Source organism: Panulirus ornatus, chromosome 17 (genome assembly GCF_036320965.1).
Source record: "Panulirus ornatus isolate Po-2019 chromosome 17, ASM3632096v1, whole genome shotgun sequence".
Lineage (NCBI taxonomy): Eukaryota > Metazoa > Arthropoda > Malacostraca > Decapoda > Palinuridae > Panulirus > Panulirus ornatus.
The window spans coordinates 5644723-5670000 of record NC_092240.1 but is presented as its reverse complement, the minus strand read 5'-3'; the positions used below and the strand labels follow the sequence as shown (position 1 = coordinate 5670000).

At 46.0% G+C, this 25278-nt stretch overlaps 2 protein-coding genes across 4 annotated transcripts in view; one reads left to right on the top strand and one right to left on the bottom strand.

Annotated features, from left to right (window-relative positions):
* Nucleotides 1-25278, top strand: part of LOC139754522 (uncharacterized) — a 730441-nt gene that overhangs the window by 542568 nt on the left and 162595 nt on the right. The window lies entirely within an intron of this gene.
* On the bottom strand, nucleotides 9890-21686 carry LOC139754520 (uncharacterized). Of its 2 annotated transcripts, XM_071671826.1 has the most exons (4): nucleotides 21522-21669; nucleotides 15476-15596; nucleotides 12114-14740; nucleotides 9890-11793 (listed from the first exon to the last, which is right to left on the bottom strand). In XM_071671826.1, the coding sequence occupies exons 2-3, from the start codon at nucleotides 15584-15586 to the stop codon at nucleotides 12116-12118; spliced, it is 2736 nt and encodes a 911-aa protein (XP_071527927.1). In that variant the 5' UTR covers nucleotides 15587-15596; nucleotides 21522-21669; the 3' UTR covers nucleotides 9890-11793; nucleotides 12114-12115. The 2 variants fall into 2 exon arrangements, with proteins under 2 accessions (XP_071527927.1, XP_071527926.1); XM_071671825.1 differs by lacking the exon at nucleotides 9890-11793 and having other exon boundaries at nucleotides 11863-14740; nucleotides 21564-21686.

The following is a 25278-nucleotide window of genomic DNA, read 5'->3' as shown; positions in this document are numbered from 1 at the left end:
GGTATTTTGAGTATTTTACATGGCATTTAAACAAGTGAACATTCAATAACCGATCTGTTGTATGATTGACTACACTTCGCGAAAAAAAAAAAAGTCATACAAGTAATTTAGAGAATTTTAGTTTAGAAACTCTCACTACCAAACTTGGCATCAGTCGGTGACTGGTGTTGCCACCGTCAAAGTCACCCTTTGTATATGTGATTAACAGCGCTTCCAGGAACGACTTTATTTTCTTGATTAATAAAGTTGCAGTCAGGAATGATGCAAGATGAATTTCCCAAACAAGCTCTCTTCCTGTGAGGAGGAAGAGTGTTGTAATGGTGGAATGTGGCTCTTAAAGCAGGTGCCGCTTTTACTCACCCCCCCCCCACCACCACCACCACCACCACTTTTGAAGGAAACTCCTCTGCATTCTTTACAACCCCATACCATCACCACTGCTGCTACACACAGCTCCCAAACACCATTATCACAACCATTTGCTCCCTCAACCCTCGCCGTCGCCACCAGCACTGTTATGACGACCACCAACATTTCTTCTGCGCCTTACACCCTCAACACTTCAAACACCTGTCACCTTTCCTTGAATCCCAGTCGTGCCATCACCACCTCATCACTTACCATATAGCAGACGGAGTCGGGCACGCTATACTCCATCTATCGCATATAAGATTATATAACCATATAACCTTGTCTGTCATGTCTACCGCCAGTTATCATACACATAGGTTCTTTGGAAATAATTGATAATGGTAATGATAATGACCGCAGTTATGATGATGAATCAGGATAAAAATAATTGTGATGACCATGAGAATTATTAAATCATTAATGATTTTTGAAATGGAACAGTTTCGGTTGGTTTTCCAATCACATAAGATGAGGTGATCGGTGAAAATACTGAGAAAAGAAATGTTACACAATATTTCCATTAAGATTGTATTTATATGCTCGGTCGTGCAGAAGAAAAGCAAAAACGGAAAGTTTCAACCCCCACAACCCCACACCTTACAATCTGCTACCTGCAATCGCGGTCTGGCGAAAAAGTGAAAAATATGTATATACCGGTGTAAGTTCTTCTGAAGAACATGGCAGAACTCTAGCTTAACTTTTGTTGGATTATTATTATTATTATTATTATTATTATTATTATTATTATTATTATTATTATTGCTAGTGGAACAGAGTTTGTGATTCGATGTTTACTCCTGTCTGAGGATATTATGGTATATATATATATATATATATATATATATATATATATATATATATATATATATATATATATATATATATATATATATATATTGTTGATAAGTGAAGGCAACGTGATATCGACTCAGTAACATCTTTTCAACGGATATTTGAATAAAAAATTGTATATAGTATGAATGAAATACTAGACGATTGAATTACTGATATTTCTAAAAATTTATTTTGTTTCTAAGTGGATTATCTTTGTTTTCGTGAAGGTGTTCAGGGAAAACAGTATTTTCTTTAATTCATTTGTTTTCTGTTTTGTGGTGTTGTCAGACATACGGTTGAACTACATCAGTCTTCGAATCATTATCGCAAATGATTTAAAAAAAAAGAAAAGTATTTGGAATGCGTCAGTTGTACAATGCAAGGAAGTAGCAGCATTTACCGTCTCCCTGTCACATAACACTCTCTGGCATCACTACACCTACTTATCCACTTAAGAAACTAATTACCCACAGCCTACACCGTCAACAGCTGGCGAAAACCAGTGCTCTTGAACATATGACAGAAACTCCAGACTAACAGTGAAATAGTGCTTCTGTAATGACGGCTGTCACAACTCTTACCACTGGAAGTGTAGCCATTGTGATCAAGCCCAATGGTAGGAGGTGAGAAGAATTTTGAAATAAACAGTCGGGCGTTCACGCAAGTAGCTGAGGTGTCTGCCATGTTATAGGACTCATCTATTTTGAGCTTCTTGCAGAAATCACAACCATTAATGTTTGATTATTTCTTGATTCTTTATATTTCATTATCTCTTGATTCTTTATGCTTAATTTATATCTAATTATCTCATGATTCTTTATATTTAATTATCTCTTGATTCTTTATTATTCAATTATCTCTTGATTCTTTATATGCAATTATCTCGTTTTATATTAATTATCTCTTGATTCTTTATATGTAATTATCTCATGATTCTTTATATTTAATTGTCTCTTGATTCTTTATACTTTACTACTTGCCTTAATGTTTTATCTTTGAAGCCAGATTACTTGTGAAGGAATTTAATCATACTGTTGTTGATATCCTCCTACATAGACCTCCGAGAGCATGATAAAGTTTAATGCTATAGCCGAACATACACTTAATAAAAGAGGCTGTTAAACACAACTTTGGTTGGTTGTTTAGAAGTCTTCAAACTGTAGCAAGGAAGGAACTTAAAGATCTTTTTGAAGTAGAGAGACGAGTTCACATAAAAGATCTTTTTAAAGTAGAGACGAGTTCACATAAGCACTGGTAGATTGACTTTCCATCACAGAAAGCAACAAGATCAGTTGACTTAAGCTAGGCAGTAGGTATTGTTGGCGCTTTGGCCTATCTTGAGTTAACGTTAATCTTGTGAATTGTGAAGTTTATGGCCAGAGATGTGGCCACACAGTGGAACACCATGTCGTAGACTGTGAGAAGTGAGACAAAGAGAGGGCCAGACACAGCCCTCAAGAAATGGCTAAACACCATATTATTATGTTTATGAGTCATGGATGTTACACAGGACCTCTTTCTTAAGGCTCCTGCTACCTGGGGCTGCGTTGCTTCCAGTAGCAGGGAAGTGTAGCCTCCTTTGGAGTGAAAAGTTTCACCAAAGGCGACTTTTCCGTCTTGATACAACTAACCACTTGCAGGCGAAACCCTGGAACACCTGTCCATGAAAGTCTGAGACGATATCCAATGTTTTTGATGTCGTCGGTAATTTAATTATATGAAAGACTGTTGAGGTGATGTATTTGCACCAACTTTGTAATAGTTTATCTATGGAGTATCTGTCCACTGGGGTCTGACGAAGACCCTTCAAAGACCCTTGGTGACCTCTGCAAACCTTTTGCCCTACCGCTCAAAGGATGAGCATGGGGTGCACTGTATAATGACCGTTTACTGAGGCACAAATGAAATCAATTATAGAAAGTGGTGAAGAACGTATGGTGTATGTTTTGATTTTAATCCAGATTGCGTTCAGGTAAAGAACACACACACACACACACACACACACACACACACACACACACACACATACACACACACACACACACACACACACACACACACACACACACACACACACACGTTGAAATAGCATGATTAAGCCAGGAAGTGATGATTAACTTAAGTGGATCGTAGGGATGACGTATGTAAATCCCCAAAATAGAAGGAGAATCACAGAGAAGATAAGCAAATAGGTCCTAAGAATTACGTTACTGTAACAACAAAAAAGCAATTTTGATCTTCGAAGAGTTCTGGAAAAAAATATAAGGTGACGTAATGATAAAGGTGAATGGAAAACGCCAGAAAGTTGGTTAGTCATTTTGAGGGTTAGGCACTCTCGTTTGCCAGGGTCATTAAGTCCGTCGCGGCCGTTATAACCACGAATTGAAAAGTCTTATTAAACAGTTTGTTCAGGTGTTCGGGACAATTCGAAGACCATATACGCCTTCATTGGCATACATGGCCCCGAGATGAAAATAGGAGTTTATACCTAATTTTTTTTTTTCTAACACTAGGGAAGTACTTTGTGGCGAGAATGGGGACCTGCACTTGAAAGAGAACACGCAGAGGTATACCATCATGTGGATCACAGACTTCATACACACGAGAATCAGGGGCAGTCACACGTCAACAAGGCCAGATCAAGCCATTGTGCAACAGCCGAGAGGTTGAGAGCGCCAACAATGGAGCGCCGCTTGGCAGGAATGATCATGCATTACCCCGGGTGAGATACATGCTTAAAGAGGTGGTGTTGACACCACGGAGGAGAAAGAAGGCTGCGAACGGGATTGGAATGATCATATGTACTCGAACAGATTATTTAGGGACACGGGTTGGGAATGTGGATTTCCTTTTAAAGGCTCGTGGATACAACGGTGTCACAGGCTGTGTTTACGAAGTGCACATTGAAGTTTGGGAATGAGGACGAGAGGTAAATGATAGAGAGAAACATGTACTGATGGATTTATTTGCGTGTATCAGAGGGGGGAAGAAGAAAAAGAATAGAAAAGTACAATGTAGGAAAGAACGATTCGAGCCAAGAGTCAGGCAGAGTTGGAAGGCCTCATGGAGGATAAGCATGAGAACATTGGGATAAAGAAAGGATGAGCAGAGGAGAGAGGAAGAAAAAGTACAACGTCGGGTATGTGAAATGATCGCTCAAAACTATTCCATGAATTCATCAAGGCGAGCCAGAGCCGCTCATAAGTTGAGGATGTGAAAAGAAATAAATAAAGATCTCAGATGACTAAGTCATTGCTTTAGATTGGGATTTATACGGACGGAGCAGCAGGTCAGTTTTCAAAACGTATTTACCAAAGAGAGAAACCCAAGCCATCGCACATTACGGGACCGGGATGAGAATGGGCCGACCCCCCTTTTGGAAAGCCGTGTGTCATCAAGACTCGGGACATAGGAAAGCTTTTAAGGGAACTGCACCCGGACGTGGCTCGTGGACTGCTTGGTGCATCACCACCACCTGTGATCAGGAAGCGTTGCAGGAACAGTACAGAGGAGCCTCCAGAGGCGGGGTGTTCATACTCCCTCGTAAAGAGATGTGTGTGTATGAATATCAGCAGAATGGAAAGGGTTAGTTGTGTGGAGTAACTTTGGAGGCGGCCCGAAGAACAGACTGCTGAAGGTACATGAGGAGTAAAATGAGCTTTCGTGGGCCTGGTGAAAATGACTAAAGTGAAGGACATAGTGGATTCAGAAAGAGCGAACCGTCATCATCATACTCGACAACACCCAAAAGCTTGTGTAGTATGGGGTCGACCTGGACGCGTCGAGAAAGATGCTATAGTTAATGGGAAATATAGGCAGATGGGGGGGGGGGGGAGAGGATCAAAGCCGTGGAACTACCCTCATTACAGGGACTTCCAGAAGGGAGACATGATAGACCCCCCTTTGAAATCTTCGCGAGGCCAGGACCACGATAAACCAGTTCTGTGAAATCCATCGAAAGACACAAGGAACGGGGCAGATGGTGCCAGGTAGGACATGCGCTGACTTTGATGCGGCACAACGCTGCTAGACGTGTAGAACAACTTCCATATAACAGGAGGTGAGAGCTGGGAACAACGAGGAGTTCAGAAGTCTGTATAACATACGGAGAAGGTTAGGTTTTATGGTGGGTACCCTGGAGAGGAAGACAGACTCCCGTGGATGGAGAATGAGGTAATCGCTTATATACACACAAGAGCGGTTGGTTTCCTTGGTTTTACGAAGCAAACAAGTTGCGTGCAGGGGAGGGCGACCAGGCAAAATTTTAACAAGTTTACTCTGAAATTCTGTGCAGCAACAGAAAACGTATCCAAAGAGAAACCTTCAATTTTCTCTTTATGTGAACTTGAATTTTGTGGGCCACGGCTTGTGTGCTCGCGTGTGTGTGTACAGCTGAATGCACGCACATACGCTTTTGCGTGATCGTATGTACATACTGCGCATGTGTGTGTGATTGTGATATACAGGTATACTTGATTAATGGGAACTCCGTTAAACAAGCTTGGGATTAAGAAGTGAGAGGATATATATATATTTACACACACACACACACACACACACACACACACACACACACACTTACACACACACACACACACACACACTTACACACACACACACACACACACACACACACACACACACACACACACACACACACACACACTCATTGCCGTCCTGGGAGCAGGATTTGAGCATTTGCATATTGCACTTACGCAACTTATTTGGATATTTCGCAATTTTTTTGTGACATATATACTGGATAAAGAACTTAAAGCCTTGGTCAGATTTTCATTTACTTGTAGAATTATTCACTCTTAATTTGTGTGTGTGTGTATTTCTCGCGTCTACATTAATGAACTTTGATTGTGTAAGTTGATTATCTTTGAGTGTTCTTACGTACATATGCCTTGAATGTGTAAATGCACAACAGGATATTTCAGTGGGGTAGGCGAGATCTGGTTAAGTTTGATGCCTGCGAGACTCGGTTTGTGCCCCTCTCTCCATCGAAAATTCCTCACAACTTTCCCCACTCCTTCGATGGTTCTTAAATTATACCTCTTAACTCAGTGAACATACTTGGTGTTGCTGTAATATCCACTTTATCTTGGAAATCCCACTTTACTGAAATAGCTAAGTCTGCCTCGTAAGAAATGGGAACCTGTTTAGACGGCGAAATTTCTTTTCTTTCTTTTTTCCCCTCCGAACATTTGCTTTGTTTATAGAAAGGGTTGATCCGTCCTAACCTGGAGTATTGCTCTCACAGCTGTGGTGGGTCTAGCTCTGCATCCTTACTTGACGGGGTTGAATCGACCGGGGTCCGATTTATCGACTCGACTAGGCTAGGACCCACTTTGCCGTAATCGTTGGTTCACTTTCCCTCTTCTGTAGGTATTACTTAGGTTTTTGTTCCCGGATTTTGGCAGCTTGTGTTCCCCCCCCCCCCCCCCCCCCCCCCACCCCCCACCACTAGCGAGACTTAGCAATACTAGGCAAGCTGCTGCGTCGCGTGATTACTGTATGGCTGTTAGCAACTCAAGGGTGGGCCGTTTTGATAACTGTTTCTTCCCCTACAGGTCGAAGCTTTGGAACTCTCTACCCTCTCGTGCCTTTCCCAGTAACTGTGACCTGGCACTTTTTAAAAGATTTTTTTTTCCACGTCCTCCAAACTTCGTAAATACTTTCCCATGTCTCATCTCTTTCATTAACCTCCATACCTCTATGTTTTGATTAAGGCCTGTGACTGGAGCCTTCATTGTGGGGGGAAAAAAAAGTGCGTTGAATGTTTACAAAATTACGGATGCGTTGAAAAGGGTGTGTTGGTTGTTTGTTTGTTCGAGGGCCTATGGATGGGCCTTGGTCATTTGGGCCGCCACATCGCTAAGTTCGAACCACCATTCTAATAACTGTCAGCGCCTTCTTCTTCAGAGGCGTGCATGATCAGTTCTAACACGTTCTCCCTCCCTCCCTGCCTGCCTGCACGGACCTTGCGTTGATGTGGGGGAAGGGGATGATTACTATGCACGCCGCGCAGCTGGCATTTGAGTTTGTTGTTGGAACTATATGTAGAGTAAGCTGCTGCTGCGTGTCAACAACCGGTAGGTTATTATTATTATTATTATTATTATTATTATTATTTTTCGTGCAGCACATATTGCTCAGCCGGTGTTACCCCTCTCTCTCTCTCTCTCTCTCTCTCTCTCTCTCTCTCTCTCTCTCTCTCTCTCTCTCTCTCTCTCTCTCTCTCTCTCTCCGGTTAGTAGTGGCGTAAGCAGGAATCGACCAGGGAGGAGTTACTCATATGACCTTTACTCCTCCTTCCCCTTGGTATCGGGAGGACTCCGATGCGGCTGCACAGAGCCAGCACGTCGGTGGATGTCAAGTTCCACTCCTTTTGGGGCCCAGGTTGCTGTCTCATCTGTCTGCCCGAACCCACAGGCGTGGGCAGCTGGCATCCAGCCCATAAGTATACCATCTCTGCATGTCACACTCGACAACAACATCAACATGCCAGTAACTCACCCGAGTCGTTCTTCGTAACTCTTTAAGATCATCCTCCTGTCAATGGAATTCGCTAGCCCTGTCATTTGGCAGACTTACACGCTCGCTCTCTCTCTCTCTCTCTCTCTCTCTCTCTCTCTCTCTCTCTCTCTCTCTCTCTCTCTCTCTCTCTCTCTCTCTCTTAGATAATCTCTATCTGTCTATCTACCTATTTGTTTATCTATCTCTCTCCTTAATAGTGTCTTTCTTTATATTGTTTTCATGCCTTAGTATTTTAATCTTTCCTTCCACCTCCTCCTCCTCCTCCTCGTAGATCTTGCCCTGGCAGCAGCACCCCCCCCCCCCTCCTTCTTTTGGTATCGCGGTGTGCGTCATTCATCGTTGCTGGGGGCAGTGTTGCAAGGCCGGGATTTACCCCCAGTAACTTTTGCCCTTAGTCAGTCTAGGTTGATCATGTGTAATACGTTGGCTCTCACGAATGGTCGATCGTAAATTCATTTGTTCTAAAGTTTGTCTCGTGATCCGAAATGGGTTTGTGTTTACGTGGCGATTATGTGGAGTACGCCAGTTCGTATCTGGACTGTAGACGTTGTAGAATACATCATAGATCTATTTTTTTTCCTTATCAAGGAAGGTGCTCTTGTTACAAACATTTCAGGTTTTTTAGAGAGAATTTTGTTCAGTCCCGTTCACTCGAAGCACTCACGGAATACCCACATTTACTCATGAGTTCATGACACTCCTATCCCTCCGCTTTTGGTTACAGGAAAGTCATTCCAATGATCCCCGCACCTCAGATGTGATACCAGTGTTTCCACGAGGGTTGCGTACGAGGCATGGAACGTAGGACTATGTCTGAAGCCACCGTTGTGAAAGCTTAGTGATCTCCAGATACGGTTCTTCAGAGAGTTTGAATGTTCCTGGACAGTGACGGGTGTGGAGGTCGCGTATGAATGTTCCTGGACAGTGACGGGTGTGGAGGTCGCGTATGAGTGTTCCTGGACAGTGACGGGAGTGGAGGTCGCGTATGAATGTTCCTGGACAGTGACGGGAGTGGAGGTCGCGTATGAATGTTCGTGGACAGTGACGGGTGTGGAGATCGCGTATGATTGTTCCTGGACAGTGACGGGGGTGGAGATCGCGTATCAAGGACAGTGTCGCCTTCATCTCCGTCAGTGCTGGGGATACTCCAGCGTCTCGGACGTTGCGACTTCGTGATCGTGTCGACCAGACTTCAACTATGTAGCTCCCTAACGCTGTTCCTCTTTTTTAGGCCCATGGTACGCTGTTATGGACTTATTGGATTGGGGAATGAAGGTTGATGAAAGTATAAAGGGTAGTAACGTGCAGGAGTTCGGGGTTTAACGTAACGTTCCAGTGCGTCTGGAAAACATCGAAGTCGTAGGAACCAAAGGGTTATAATCTGAGCAGTTAGGGCGCGAGGAGGACGCGACATTGTTACGTGGTGGGGGGAGCTTGTCTCCAGATCCGCCGGGGGACAGACAGCACTGGGGTCTCCTTAAAGACTCCACAGGTCGAGTGCGGATGCCTCAAACACTCCCAGGTTCGTGGACACGTAGGCGGAAAACCTGAGACTTACTTCCAGCGTTATGATTGCGTGAACGAGAGGATATTAATTAGTGGTTCAGGTTATGTCCGAAATGTGGGTAATTGTAGGACAAAAAAGAAATATTAATGTATTTTTGATAAAATAACGGGGTGGTGGGGGGGTAGTTGTACTCTGAACTATCTAGCGACGCGTCCAAGACGGTCATGAAAAAAGTATTGTACATAGACATTACATACAGGTAGTTATTCAACATGGACGCGAAAGTAAGAAATGTTTTTTCACGAACGTAATCCAGTGGTCGTCGAGTCGTTAGGATTGATGAACGCATCCGTGAACACATTCGTTAATCAAGGCGTCAGTCACTGTGGATGTTCGAGGGCCATTTCTGTGCCTCACTCCTAAATACTTTTGGGTGTCATTCTGGCTCGCCGACTCTTGCGTAAGCGCCGTCGCGTTCTTGCGCATCACCGGATGACCGGAATGCGTTCATTCTCTGTGGATCGTTAACGATCTGTGTTAACCAGTTTGACGCCAGTTACGGCTGGGAGGATTGGAATGAAGGCACCTTGCGAATGAGGTTCAAATTTCTTTTTTTTTCTTTGAGAACAAAATTTTGGATTCTGAATACAGCTGCTGCGTATAGAGGTTCCAGTGTTTTTGCCATGTCACTTACAGAAGAAAGTCAGCCATGATTGGTTTGCTGGAGTGAGACTGGAGTAGGATCAGTCCTCGCTGGTGGAGTAGGATCAGTCCTCGCGGGTGGAGTAGGATCAGTCCTCGCGGGTGGGGTAGGATCAGTCCTCGCTGGTGGAGTAGGATCAGTCCTCGCGGGTGGAGTAGGATCAGTCCTCGCGGGTGGAGTAGGACCAGTCCTCGCGGGTGGAGTAGGACCAGTCCTCGCTGGTGGAGTAGGATCAGTCCTCGCGGGTGGAGTAGGATCAGTACTCGCGGGTGGAGTAGGATCAGTACTCGCGGGTGGAGTAGGATCAGTACTCGCGGGTGGAGTAGGATCAGTCCTCGCGGGTGGAGTAGGATCAGTCCTCGCGGGTGGAGTAGGATCAGTCCTCGCGGGTGGGGTAGGACCAGTCCTCGCGGGTGGAGTAAGATCAGTCCTCGCGGGTGGAGTAAGATCAGTCCTCGCGGGTGGAGTAGGATCAGTCCTCGCGGGTGGAGTAGGACCAGTCCTCGCGGGTGGAGTAAGATCAGTCCTCGCGGGTGGAGTAAGATCAGTCCTCGCGGGTGGAGTAGGATCAGTCCTCGCGGGTGGAGTAAGATCAGTCCTCGCGGGTGGAGTAGGACCAGTCCTCGCGGGTGGAGTGGGACCAGTCCTCGCGGGTGTAGGGGGGAGAGTGGTGGGGACGACTCGCGGCGAGGTCGTGCGCAGCATTCCGGACGTGACCACGACTGCTGGTGGTGATGAGTCGTGAGGCCGGATGACGGTGAGGAACGAGGAGAAGACAAGGTGAGGTGCAGCTGTGAGGCGGGGGTGGGCGCCGCCTCCAGAGGGGAAGTGCGAGTACGAGGAAGCGGGTGAGGCCAGAGGTACTGGAAGGCAACACAGACACAGAGGAGGGTTGGGTTGGAGAGGCAGTGGCGTGGAGAAGGGTAGTGGTAGATCTGGAGGATAGTGCAGAGGTAAGAGACTGTGTCACTCACACTCCCACTGAATGTAGCTGCGGTGTGGTGATGGTGAAATTACCGGTAAGGTTTGGGGCGCTTTTCTGAGCTTAGAATCAACCCAGGGACGGACCTATGATGCTTGAGGGCGTCGTCTTGAGAGCCGAACGAAGTCTTTTAAGTTTAAGAAAGATGATGATAGTAATAGATGATTATAATCAATGATGATAAATGATAATGAAATTATTAATTGATAATGATAAGTGTTAATTTATAAATCGTGTTGGTTAGGGCAGTTATGGCCCTATTACGTGGTATTGTCTCTGTGGACTTGTGCAGTGACCTGGCGGTTCTCTGTCCACAAGTGACCTTGATCATGAACATTGTTGTTATGAATATTCTTCACATTCCTGACCTCCAGGTTTATTGAGCTTAACACCGCTGTACAACGCATGGATATGACGGCGTGACCACCCCTGTGACCTGACCCTTAAGGTGCCAGGTCAGACTGAGCAGGTCATCATAGCCAAGGGATGATGTGTACGATCGTTCTCATAAGTGGTCATGTTCCAGAGGACTTGTGACTCTCTCTCTCTCTCTCTCTCTCTCTCTCTCTCTCTCTCTCTCTCTCTCTCTCTCTCTCTCTCTCTCGGTCCTGTGACGCTGCAGGTGGTCAAGACACAGGTAACCCCGCCAGGGTGTAGCAGCAGCAGGAGCGGGCGGGCGGGCGGGCTTGTGGCTGTTGAACCTGGGAAGGTCAATACTAGTTTCCGTGCAGACTGTGCGTCGCCAGAACACAGCCGACCGCCCCTGGCCTTGGTGCAGTCACGGACACATCAACCACGGAGCGCCGGTGTAGTCTGCTCACGGGGAGTTGGGGAGGAGGAGGAGGGAGGAGGAGGAAGGGTTTTACAAGGAAAACGAAGATGTTGTTATTAAATTGTTTCATTTACAAATTTCATGTAGCAAATACAGTATAACTGACTCAGCAAGGAATGCCGTAAAGGAAATGGACTATTTGTACTGTGGCACTAGTCCCTTATAGAGTAATTCGTTTTACAGAAAATCATCAGCAATAAATAATTACATTTCAGAAATTTGTAAAAAGCTTTGTGGTAACCCCCATCCCATAACTATGCTTCGGAACACACACACCAAAAAAAAAAAATAATAAAATCACCTTCAGTTCTTTATTTCACCATTTTGCGCATTTGCCAAGTCAATTTTTGGTCCCTTTGGTTCGTCCGGGAGATCGAAGTCATCATCGGACAGACCCGCCTGCATGGCCTCCTCCATCAGCGGGGCGATGTCGTCTTCCTCCTCGGCCTGTGTGATGAAGGTGGGCAGCGGGGCCAGGGTAGGCGGCGTGGCGAACTTAGAGCTGCGGGGAGGGACGTTTGGAGCACCGGCTGGGTCCTTGGGGCTGAAGCTAACTGGCTCGGGGCCTGTGGTCTTTGGCATGAAGTTCATAGACATCGCGCTCGAGTCTTGGAAGGTGAAGCCAATGGGAGCGGGAGCTGGACGGTTGGGGCTGAAGCCACCGAGTGCTGGAGCTGGACCGTTGGAACTTAAGTTAACAGGGGTGGGAGTCGTGTTAGCGGCAGGGTCGGCCGCGGCAGGAGGCGCAGAGCCGACGGGACTGCCTGTAGGGAGAGGTCCCATCGTGGACGAGAACGCCGAGCCGAAGGGAGAGTGTGTTGGGGGTTGGGGGCAGACGGCGGGCCTCATCATGCTTGGGACAGTCCCTTGGCTTATTCCTGGCGGCATTGCAGGTTGAGACGTTGGACCGAAACCGGGAAACGAAGTGAATTTCTGTGGAGGGATTTGTGCAGGCTGAGGGGCGGGTGCAGGCGCCTGTGTGGGTTGACTGGCGGGTACAGGCGCTTGAGTAGGTTCAGGAGCGGGTACAGGCGCCAGTGTAGGCTGAGGGGCGGTTTCAGGAGCGGGAGCAGATGGTAAGGTGGAAGCCAGAGTAGGCACAAATGTCGTTGATGTGAAGGAGGTAGGGGCTGTTGCCGTTTGCTCGCTCCCGTTGACCTGCGCTAAGGTGGGTTCGAGGACGGGCGCTTGTTCCTGGGCTATCGTCGGTGCGGCAGGTGATGGCTCAGGGGCAGGTTCACCTTCAGGGATTGGCGCGGTTGTTGGTGGGACGACCTCCGCTTCAGGCTTGGTTTCAGCAGCAGGTACCACGTTCGGTGTTGGTTCTGCTTCAGTCTCTTTCACGGGTTCTTTCTCCAGTTTAACCTCTGCTTCAGGTTCTGATTTCGGGGTGACTTCCGCTTCGAGTTTGGGTTCACATTTAAGCAACTCCGCTTCGGGCAATGGCTCTGGCTGCTTTTCTTCTGCTTCGGTTGTTGGTTCTGGTTCAGCTGCTTTGGGTACTAATGTTGCAGCAACTTCCGCTTCAGCTGCTGGTTCTGGCTGCGCTTCCTGTACCGCGGGCGTTGGTTCTGATTTGACTTCTTCGGCTGTCACTTCTGGTTCGACCTCTGCTGGCGCTGGTTCTGATTTGACTTCTGCTCCGGGTGTTGGTTCTGCTTCGGGTGTTGGTTTTAGCTCAGCTTCAGCTTCGACAGCGGGTTTTGGTTCTACCTCAGTATCTTCTTCAACTACTGGTTCGACTACTTCCACTTCTGAATCAAGTTTGAGGTCGGGTTCGACAACTGGAGCCTCAGCTTCACCGCCAGGGATGGCAACTTCTGGTACCGCTTCCGATGTCGGTGCAGCTTCCTTCGTCTCTGCCGTTTCTTCTGTTTCGATTTCTGCCTCTACTTCATTCTCTGTTGAAACTATTGTGATGGCATCTAGCAAAGTCTGTGAGGGTCGCGGAGTTTCCGTTGCTGTGACTGCTTCAAGTATATCTTCCTTCGCCTCTGGAGTCAGTTCGGGTTCGGGTTCTGCCTCAGCAGCCTGCGTAGGTTCTACTTCTGCCTTTACAGCTTCTGTAGGTTCGACTTCTGCCTTTAAAGCTTCTGTAGGTTCGACTTCTGCTTCTACAGCTTCTGTAGGTTCGACTTCTGCCGTGACTGCTTCTGTAGGTTCGACTTCTGCCTTTACATCTTCTGTAGGTTCGACTTCTGCCTTTACAGCTTCTGTAGGTTCGACTTCTGCCTTTACAGCTTCTGTAGGTTCGACCTCTGCCTTTACAGCCTCCGTAGGTTCGACTTCTGCTTTTACAGCTTCTGTAGGTTCGACTTCTGCCTTTACAGCTTCTGTAGGTTCGACTTCTGCCTTTACAGCCTCCGTAGATTCGACTTCTGTCTTTGCAGTCACATCTGGCTCGGGGGCCACCTCGGGTTCGATTTCTGCCTCTACGGCCGCTTTAGTTTCGACTTCCGCTGTCTCTGCTTCATGTTCTAATGACACCTCGGGCTTGGGTGCTGCTGCGTCTTCTGTCACAGGTTCTGACGGTAGGGAGGTCTCTGGTGCTGCCACTGCCTCAGGAGCTTCTCCTTTCTCAGCTTCGGATAGCGCCTGGCCTATTGCCGCTTCCTTTTCTGTAACTTCTTCTAGCGTCACCAACTCCGCTGGTTCTTCTTCAGCCACTGCAGCAGAGTCTTCGGCGATCTCCGCGGCCTCTTCTTCTTTCGTAGCCTCTGCAAGTGGCTCAGGTGTCGGTGACACCGCCACCTGTGGCTCCTCGGCCACGGCCGCCTCCACCTCCTCTTCCACCTGCACCGGCTCAGCCTCCACAGGTGCCGGCTCCTCCACGGGTGCCGGGACCTCGACCTCCACTATCTCGGGTTCAGGCTCGGGCTCGTTCTTGTACCGCTTCATCTTCCGTCGGGATATGTACGGCCGGCTGGGCTGTGGGAAACATCGGAATTAACATTTGTCACAGTAATGACCAGGGGGGGGGGGGGGTTAACTGATAAACGAAGAGCTTTTGTTATAATTATTGGTACACACACACACACACACACACACACATATATATATACATATATATATATATATATATATATATATATATATATATATATATATATATATATACATATGATATAATCAGCAAGGCTTCAGTGACTTCTAAACCAGTATTGGATCAGTATTACCATACTACGCCCCTTAAAAAACTATAAACTATATTTTTTTTATGTTCATATAATATTTACATATACTTTTCCTCCGTGAATGTAACCCTTTAATATAGTAAGTGACTTATGAAAATAATGTGCTACGGGAAGCTGTGAGTGTCATGCACGGTAGAGTGGTGGTGTTGGTGTAGGGATATGAATGAGAGGAGTGTGGGTGTGGTGTGTGGGAGGTGAGCTGAGTAATGGCGCATGTGTAAAGGGGGACTCTGTATGGTACACTGGGGGAGGGGAGGGGGAACTGGATGTAGTAAGGGGGATTAAGTATGATGTGTAAGGGGGAACTATGTATGGCATGTTGGGTATAGTGTGTAGTGGATGTGTTGAAATATTCGGGATACTAGGGTGTGTGATAGTGTGTATGTCTTGGGTCACGTGGAAAGGTAAGAGCAAACAAGATATGGTCTGGTGTGTGTGTGTGTGTGTGTGTGAAGTAAAGACCACTTACCCTGACGAGGTACCACCATTCTATCTTCAGCTGGTTCTCCTTGTACTCCTCCAGACCATTCTCGAAGGAGAGCCAGGCCCCCATGCCTTTCTTGGTCTTCCGGTCTATCATTGTCTTGTGCCTGTTGGAAGAGGGAAGGTGTTAATACCACTGCCGCAGCCTTCACGGCGATCTTTAGTGTTTTCACTTGACCTCACTTGCATCACTGACTGACATCACTGCAGCAATCACTGACAACGCTGCAGCACTCACTGGCTTCGATGCAACACTCACTGACATCACTCGCTAGTTCCACAGCAGCACTCACTAACGTCACTGCATCACTCACTGACACCACTAGCATCACTGCAGCACTCATGAGCATCACTGCCGCAACATTCACCAGCATCACTGCATCGTCACCAGCCAGAACTGGTGCCTCCGTCAAAAGCACCGTCATGACTTGCACATCCAGTTTTTAAAGGACATTTAAATAATTAGTCAGTTGTCAAGAGGGTACGTTTGTCCTTGGCCGAGCAACTTTACAACACAGACTTTCGTAGAGGGAGGGATTGTTGCTTTGGAGGCTTCATATGAGGGCCTCGGGAAATTACTGTAGTCGCTTACGTCTTGTAGGACACGCGTAAGCAACTGAACAAGAGTCACTAATGAGACATCTACACCTCATTCATTCTCGTCTCGTTACGTGGCCCCATGGGTGAAGTCATGGTGCATTAACGACGAATGTGTCGGTAGTTGGGTGTCGTGTCATTTGGCAGTTCGTGGTTTACAAGGTCAGGTGGAAGGTGCTCGTGTTGCCGCCTCGTTGATTCCGTTGTTGGGTCAAGTCGTCCCTTAATGTTGAGCACCCTCAACGTAATCTATAAATAATTGCGGTGGTTGGTGGCTACCAAGGCGACAACGCCTCTGACATCCCCACACTAACCTACCCTCTCCCTCCCACCACCTCATCCCTCACAGTTGCACACGCAGAAAAAAAAAAAAGATACACTGGGAAGGGCTGCAGGCATCCTGTGCTCCGAGGTGAGGGCTCTACGTTCACACACCCAAAACTGATCATCCCTGGCGACGTGTTGTATGTCCGTTTTCTCTCTCCTGCGTGCTGACGAAGCAATTGTTTGGAATCATGCGGGTGATCGACATCTAAAATGATTTGCACTTCGGCGTTCATCATAGCCAGGTGGATCAGGGAACCCATCCTCACAGCTGCTGCCTGTGTATGTCATTAAAGGGGTAGTGTGGTGTTGGCGGGTGGGTGGGTGGGTGGGTGAGGGGTCTGGGAGCACCACCAATCGGTGCAGCAGGTACGGTGAGGGGGAGGCAGGGCATCTGCTGAATCAACAAGTGGCGTGGCTGCTGCGGCATGTCCTCAGCCTCGTCTGTAGGGGAATGTCCTGGTCAGAGACACGTACCAGACCCGTTAACCTCCTTTCTCTCTTTTATTTTTAGCCGCTGGGATCGCCAGAGGGCGGCCCCGTCCGTTTTCTTTCCTTTGTTCCTGTTGTTGTTTATTTGTATGCTTCAGAGACACGTATTAAGTGCAAATATCTGCCTCGTAGAAGCCTCTTCAGTGTCACAATATATTATGACCTGAAACCATTTCAGAAAGCTATCTACACGCGCTTTGGTCGACATTTCGTAAGATTGCCCTACCGTGGAATTTTCCTTGTACGAGGGAAACGCCACAGTGGTATCAGCAGTCGCTGGGAGCTTGAATTGACTTGCGAGATCTATGGTTCCCCGTGTGATGATCTGGTCTTCCCACGCCACACAACCAAACGCTTTCTTCTCTGCCATCCCGCGACTGTAAGAGGGCGCCTTTAAGATCGCGGTGCATAGCATCATCACTTGTTGCTGAGGCGAGCAGTTCAGGCAATCGTGCATTTGGGGAGGGGGTGGTAACAGACCAACGCCTTACGCGCCGCGCCGTCGTGCTCGCGAGTGGTGGTGGGGTGTTTGGATGGAGTCGCCAAACGTACCTAACCGAGCCATAGTATAACGGTAAAGAGATACTAAGGTTAAGTTGCCACTGTCCATATCAACAAGCACTGATAGCACTGTGGAAAATGTGGTGTTCACAAATTTGGCTTAAAAATCTTATGTTAAATAATAATACGACAGCTACTCAGACCAAGAAATTTACAGACTACCTTCCTGTGTGTGTATATATATATATATATATATATATATATATATATATATATATATATATATATATATATATATATATATGATTGCGTGTTTAACCATGAGACTTTCTAAACCGTACTCATTGTCATGAAATTTTGTATGTCTGGGTAGCAACAAGCCTGGCTTCAAGGGTACAGATGTCATCTCGCACTGGGTGGGTACATTAGGGGCATGACAGGTCTCTTGCTCACCACCTCGCCCGGCGCCCACTAGTGGCTCTGGGGTGTTCCACGAGTCTCACCATCCCATGAGAGGCTGGTGGCTCCCCTAGAGTTGTGTAGCGTCGTCTCACCGATAACCTTACGTAACAAGACTGGTGACCCAAGATGGTAACAGACTGTTCTCGTGTTGTCACAACAGAATTAAGAAGTCTTGCATAGTACACTAAAGAATAACTGAAACACACACATATACACACATAGTAGGTTACATAATAGCGTTGCAAGCGACGTAGGAAGAGACATTGCCACTGTCGCCAAGATAATTGTGCCCTCTTGTAAGGAAGCTGGTCTCACGGAACAGTTAAGGTCATGCGGGGAAGAATGCGTTCCATATGCTGTAACATTTGTTTTGAATTTTAGAACCGTGTTGGTAAGATGGCTAAAGGGAGGACTGGGAAGATGATTTTAGCCACAGGCAGCCGTAGATGAACGAACTAGCCATAATAACTCCAGCTGAGCCTTGTGACTTCGATTGGGGGGGGGGGATTTTTTTTTTTTAATCACTCGGTGGAGAGTATGGAAAACGGTGCTATGAAGAACGAGCGTGGAAGTTTTTATCAGCTGAAAGTATTTTATTAGGGTATGAACATTGATCAGGTGCCCATTTCCATCGTCAAAAAATTCTATTATTATTATTATTATTATTATTATTATTATTATTATTATTATTATTATATTTTTATTTACGTGCGTTTGTGGATGTTCCTGTGTGCGCCTCGTGGTGAACATGCTTATGTGTGGATATATTTGCGTACGTGGAATGTGTATCTTTATTTCAGACAGTTTAAAAGCGGACAGAAAGCGGAGCCTAATCAGGTATCAGTCAACACTGTAACTCCGCCACAACCCCTTACTTGCCACTCCGTTACCACATTGACGCGTCTCGTTAACTTTAGCTTGTTAAGAAGACATGTGCTCACACGGAGAATATGTGTCCTCTTGGCATGCTCCGGGTGCCACACGCAAGAGGCATGGCGGCGTGAAAGGTGCCAGAATGACCAGTTGTTGCCTTGCCAAGAGCCAAGACCACTGATGTGACCCTCGGTATAATAGCCTGGCTATTCCCGCCATCACTACCATCTCCCCCCCCTCCAGGCCCGCCATGCTCTCTCTCTCTCTCTCTCTCTCTCTCTCTCTCTGGCTCTGGCTCTCTCTGTCTCGATGCTCGCGGCCACGTTGTGAGGGGTCTCCTCTCCCGCGCGGATGGAGCCCTCTGTTCTTCCACTAGCCTCTGAGTAGGGGGAAGGGGGCGGGCTGATACTGTATCCCACCAGTACCTGCGCACGAGCGAGACCTGTGCTTGGACGTGTCTTAAAACTTGCGCCAAGGCTGGTCACGTGTGCATAATAAGAGTAACATGCCAGTTGTTGGTCACCCAGCAACACATTATATAAAGTCCTAAACGGCCGCGCCCCCCGTTCCTCCCTCTCAGCTCCCCCGGAGGTACTGCCTCTATGGGGGTAGGGCCCGGCCTCTCTAGGTCGACTGTTGCCCACACCATCCCTTGTTCTCCTGATTTAATTAACATATTTGTTGTTAAGCCCAGCGTGGTATTTGTTGTTGAGACGCACTGCTGACCAAGCCCCGTGGAACAGTGGCATTTAAATATCCGGTGACGGTCTGGAATAGGATTGATTTTATTACGAATAAGAAATGGCGGTGTGGAAGTCGCCCAAATGGTGCGTATTCCCTTACATGGCAACTGTCGCGCCGTTACCCTCTTCCCTACCCCCCAACCCCCACTCACTCTCTCACTTCTGCTACTTTCTCTTCTTGCCTGTTATTGGATTTCCCTGAAATCATTGATCCGAGTGAATCATCCAGCTTATTTAACTTTCGTCTGCATGTAGTTAATGCACTAATCTCAGTGAAAGAGTAACGATAATTTGTAAGGTTTTTTTCGTGAGTTGTCTTCTAGTAGACTTCCATTATGTATATATTGAAGTAACAATGCTTTTCATAGTTTGGCTTTTCCATGTAACTGAACACATCAAGTTTTCAGTAGTACTTCAGTTGCCTTACTCTTTTTATGATCCATTTGTCATCCCAGTAACATCTCATGTCACCTTGTCATCCCCAATACTCGCAAGCAAGATCATGTTCACCTTGATTTAATTACCAGAAATGATGCACCACATTTGCCACGTACCTCGTATGCCTGTCACTTTTCGATGGTCAGATAGCATCACATTCGTAGTGTATCAAGAAAAAAGTTGCACTTTTCGATGGTCAGGTATTATCGTATTTGTAAGGTACCCCATCAAGAAAAAAGTTGTTTTAGACCATTTGAGTAAATATGCCACCTGCTGTATCAGCTGTAAGTGGTATGGACACACAGTTCACTGCACACAGTGTTCCCCCCATGCCGTGAGGTTGTTAATATAAGCTCTCAGCTGACAGTCTTTGAAGATTATAAATCATACTTGTTCTTCAAACACTTTTCTTAGCCACTTATAATCTTGACTCTCCTAGTCACTTTTGTTTTGCTCTTCCTTTCATGTCATGCATCAAGTCACGTCACATGTACTGTTTACTGGTTTGTCAACGCACGCTTTGCCTCATAGATTCTATCAGCATCGGTATGCAGTTCACAATACAATATTGTTAATTGTGGTATGAGCTGTGCCTCGTATTAGGATCATTCGAGTTATGTTGCGTTTTATTTTCATGTTTCACAGTTTGATCCTATGCATCTCTGCCTCTGCTGGTGTTGTCTTTGAGCTACGCTTTCGTGTGCGTACTCAGTCACCTGATTTGTTGTGTATTCTGTAGTGTCGTGGCGCGATGGATATTCAGGTCCTCAATTGGCGTGTGTGTGTGTGTGTGTGTGTGTGATGTTACGTAATGTGCTGTTGTTATATAAAGTGTTATCTTATTTCCTTTATAGTGAAGTGCGAGGTCGTCGAGTTTGGTTTGTCCTAGTAATTCTTGGAATCATGTGTTAGCTGTATTTTCAGGTGATTATACATGATTTAATGATGAGGTTGACTTGCGTTCAGGTGTAGAATTATGCAGGGTAATGTGAGATATTGTCATGTTGTACAAGTTGGTTTGAAGGTAGTAACATAGGCCGAGGTTGTGACGTCAGTGGTGTAGGTAGGCAGGAGTGGCGCGCGGCCTGCTGCTGGCTTGCTGGCTGGCGTTGTTGCTGCCCGGCGCCCACCGCCATCACCATCGCCACAGCCACACACCGCCACTAGACACAGGGACAACAAACACCACTTTCTAGCTTACTCCCGGAGCGTGTAACCTCATCATATCATTGATTAACACTTGGCCTGAGGGCACACCAGGACTTATGTAACGCACCGTGCCCAGCGTGGAGTCATTATTCCTCTCCCTCTGACCCCCATCACGTTCCCTCCACCTCACTTACGGTGATTCAATATTCACACCTCACTTATGGTGATTCATCATCAAAGCAAGACTTCCCGGAACATATACATTCCATACGAAAAAAAAAAAGTATAAACACGACTGCTCTTCTGTAGCAGGAGTTGGTTGGCGTTATCGACTGGTCCGCGAGGTGGTATACACTTTAAGACCCTCCCTCACATTGGGATAGCTCTCCCCTCATATGGTTCACACTAAAGCACATAGGAGGTTTCCTGCACTCATGGTCACCATTCACTCACTCTCACAGTCGCAGCACAATATGAACCAAGCCTTCGTTGTACCGTTTGTAGTGTGTAAGTGTCCGGGGCCGTGGTTGTTGGCGGGCTTTTATACGAGAAGCTTACGTAACGGTGGGTTATATACGGATGTTCCCGCAGTGGCCCGCGCCCTCCCAGGCCGCGCGCCTCCACCAATCAGAACTCGCCAAGCTCTCCCTCAAATTCTCCCCCTTCCCCCCCTCCCAAGTGTCGCCCTCCCCCTCTGTCTCTCTCTCCCTCTCTCTCTCTCCCATCCTTATCTGACCCACTTCGTATGGGAAATATTCGATAAGAAACTGTTGTTATCAGTGTGTAGGCCTATGAATTTTTGGTTGTATAAAAGGACAGAGTTGCTATTGTCCCAGCCACCCCAAGAAATCGAATTTCGTGTTGCCTTTTCTGATGTTTTCGCTTCCGTAACATCTTTTTTTTTTCTTTTCAGTCCTCAATTTCATTCTCGACGTTGTTTATTGTAATATTATTTTATCATTACCTTTCTTATTCTTTTCATAATGAATACCTACTTATATATCAGTGTGTCATGTATCTTTACGTCGGATAACACATGCTTTGTGTTCATGCTCCATCTGTGTCTGAGTGTCTCAATTTAAAGGCATGTTTTCCATGTTTAAAACTTGCATTATCCTTATATTTTTCCCCTTGCCATTGTTGTTGTTGTTGTTGTTAGCCTTTGTTCATTCATTGAAAACCTGCATGGCCTAGATGAATGTTTTTGCCCGTGATGGAGACTCGGGCTTGGGGAAAAAAAATAACAATGCCACTGACTGACTTCTCTGTAAGAATTGGTTTTGTGATAAGAAGCACGAGGCGAGTTTCATTTATCCTCTTGGTGTAAACTTAACCTTGAGACAAGTGTGTGTGTGTGTGTGTGTGTGTGTGTGTGTGTGTGTGTGTGTGTGTTGTGTGTGTGTGTGTGTTTTAAAAGGAGCGAATTTTACACTGCTGTTGCCACATTTCTCAACCATGTGTATGCACTACATCTTTATCCTATATTTTATAAACACACACACACACACACACACACACACACACACACACACACACACACACACACACACACACACACCAGCCTAAGCCACATGTGTGGTGGGGGTTGGGGGGACACATGAATGAAATATAAATACTAACTCTCGTGTGATTGACGGATAAAAGGATAATTTTTTTTTCCATTGAATTTCGAGTTACTTATGGTAGAGTGCGCACCTGTACGTTGTGCACCCATTTGTACCCGCGTGCTCGTGGACGGGGAGCAGTGCACAGTGTACCAACGGACTGTGTATTCTTACCTCAAATGTTGCGGATCGAGTTTCTCAACGATTTTGAAGGTGTTTTTAATAGGCTTCGAAGATTGTTATTACCCTTTAGTACAGTTGCTGGACTTCCGCCTGGTGGTATATTTCAGTTGTTCAGCTTTGAAGAGGAAGAAAACGCATGAAGAGGAATATATACTGTGGTCTTTGAAATTTTCCTTACTCGTTGTCATAACGAAAATCCTTCCAAGAAATGAGAGTCTGAGGTACTTTTATAACTGTGCATCAAGGTATCTTGATCTGGAATTATCTCACTCTTAGTTATTTTCGTTTCCCCCCCTCCTCTCTCTCTCTCTCTCTCTCTCTCTCTCTCTCTCTCTCTCTCTCTCTCTCTCTCTCTCCCTCTCGTTAGCGAGGTAGCGTTAAGAACAGAGGACTGAGCCTTTAAGGGAAATCCTCACTTGGCCCCCTTCTCTGGTCCTTCTTTTAGAAAATTAAAAACGATAGGGGAGGATTTCCAGAACCCGCTCCCTTTCCTTTTAGTCGCCTTCTATGACATGCAGGGAATACGTAGGAAGTATTCTTTCTCCCCTATCCCCAGGGATATATATATATATATATATATATATATATATATATATATATATATATATATATATATATATATATATATCACAGGGCACGAGCAAGACATGCCCCAAGGAGGCCATCTTGGTGGCGACATGAAAAAGATGAAAGGAAAATAAACGAAGAAATTCATTTTGATCAGGGCTCAGGCAGGTGTTTGTAGACCCAACTCTTAGAGGTGGACAGGTTATGGGAAGAAAGCAACGAGAGAGAGAGAGAGAGAGAGAGAGAGAGAGAGAGAGAGAGAGAGAGAGAGAGAGAGAGAGAGAGAGAGAGAGAGAGAGAGAGTTCGTAACGCTGCCGCAGTAGGCTCATTTTTTTTTTTTTTCTCTGAGCCTTGAGTCATCATCATAAACTCAGCCATTATGATGATAATGTTACGAGGTGAGGTTGGGGGTGGGATGGAGGAGGGGGTCGGGCACGCGCTATTTACGTAGCATTGCACAGTGCGGTCGTTGGGGGAACCCAAGAGTTATTATGTAGTTATGCAGTTAGGCTTTTTCGCAAGAGTTAGGATTTTGACACCAGAAATACTGCGTGCGGTAAGTTTGGATTTAATGTGACGTCTCACGAGGGGAGAATGTATCAATCAGAATCTATGGACGGAAATAATATTGACATCGGTGTATTGGTGGACTTCGTGTTCCACTCTGCAGCGATGACTTCATATATATCAGGTGGACGGGTTAGGTTAGGTTAGGTTTCGTGGGGGTTTGGTGTATTGTCTTTCATATGGGGAAGCGGACAGGTAAAGGTATGGAGACACACACACACACACACCACACCACACTACACCTGACATTCTTCATGAGCGATTAATAATAGCTTGCAACAGTAGTTGTTATTGTAGAGTTTTTTTTGTCACTTCGCGGTGAATCGTAGCATAGGATTCGTTACAGTTATAACGTAAACCGCTCCTATGATTCGTGACAGTTATTACGTAAACGTTCACATATATGATTCGTTGTAGTTATAACAGCCGTTCATTTATGATTCTTTGACGTTATAACGTAGACGTTCACATATATGATTCGATATAGTTATAATAGCCGTTCATTTATAAGTCGTTGTAGCTATAACGTGGCCGTTCATATATGTTTTGTTATGTATCGTCGCCGTTTCTGTGATACGATTTTTCTTTAGTTATAACGTAGTAGCTTATATGATTTACGTCGATATTGTGAAACTTTTTTTTCCGAGGAATCGCTAAACTTTATAAGTAATGAACCGTATAAGTAATCCTCTGGTTTGAACTCACAAGTTCCCCAATTTATATTCAAATTTATGAACAGCCGGACCGAATGGAAAGTGGACTAGTACACCGAATCGCTTATATATATATATATATATATATATATATATATATATATATATATATATATATATATATATATATATATATATATTATCCCTGGGGATAGGGGAGAAAGAATACTTTCCACGTATTCCCTGCGTGTCGTAGAAGGCGACTAAAGGGGAGGGAGCGTGATTTTCCAAAAGAAGGAACAGAGAAGGAGGCCAAGTGAGGATTTCCCTGAAAGTTCACTCCTCTCTTCTTAACGCTACCTCGCTAACGCGGGAGATGGCGAATAGTATGGAAAAAAAAAAAGAATGAATAAATATATACCAGGTGTTGGCGGCTGGTCGTCATGCGAACAGACCAAACACTGAATTTCGTGATTGGCCACCTTCATTCAGGTCGAACCTTGAACACAGCGATACGACCTTAGGGTAGTAACGATGATGACCTTGGTTCGTCGCCCGGTATGATGATAAATGACCTGGCCTGTGTAACCTGAAGGTGTCAGGTGACACACCCAGGAGATCGTACCCAAGGAGAG

Bases quoted from the DNA above. Each gene is read 5' to 3' on its own strand.
- LOC139754520 (XM_071671825.1), bottom strand. From the start codon at position 15,586: ATGATAGACCGGAAGACCAAGAAAGGCATGGGGGCCTGGCTCTCCTTC. The intron at 14,741-15,475 runs GTAAGTGGTCTT...TGTTTCCCACAG, and splicing joins AATGGTGGTACCTCGTCAGG to CCCAGCCGGCCGTACATATC.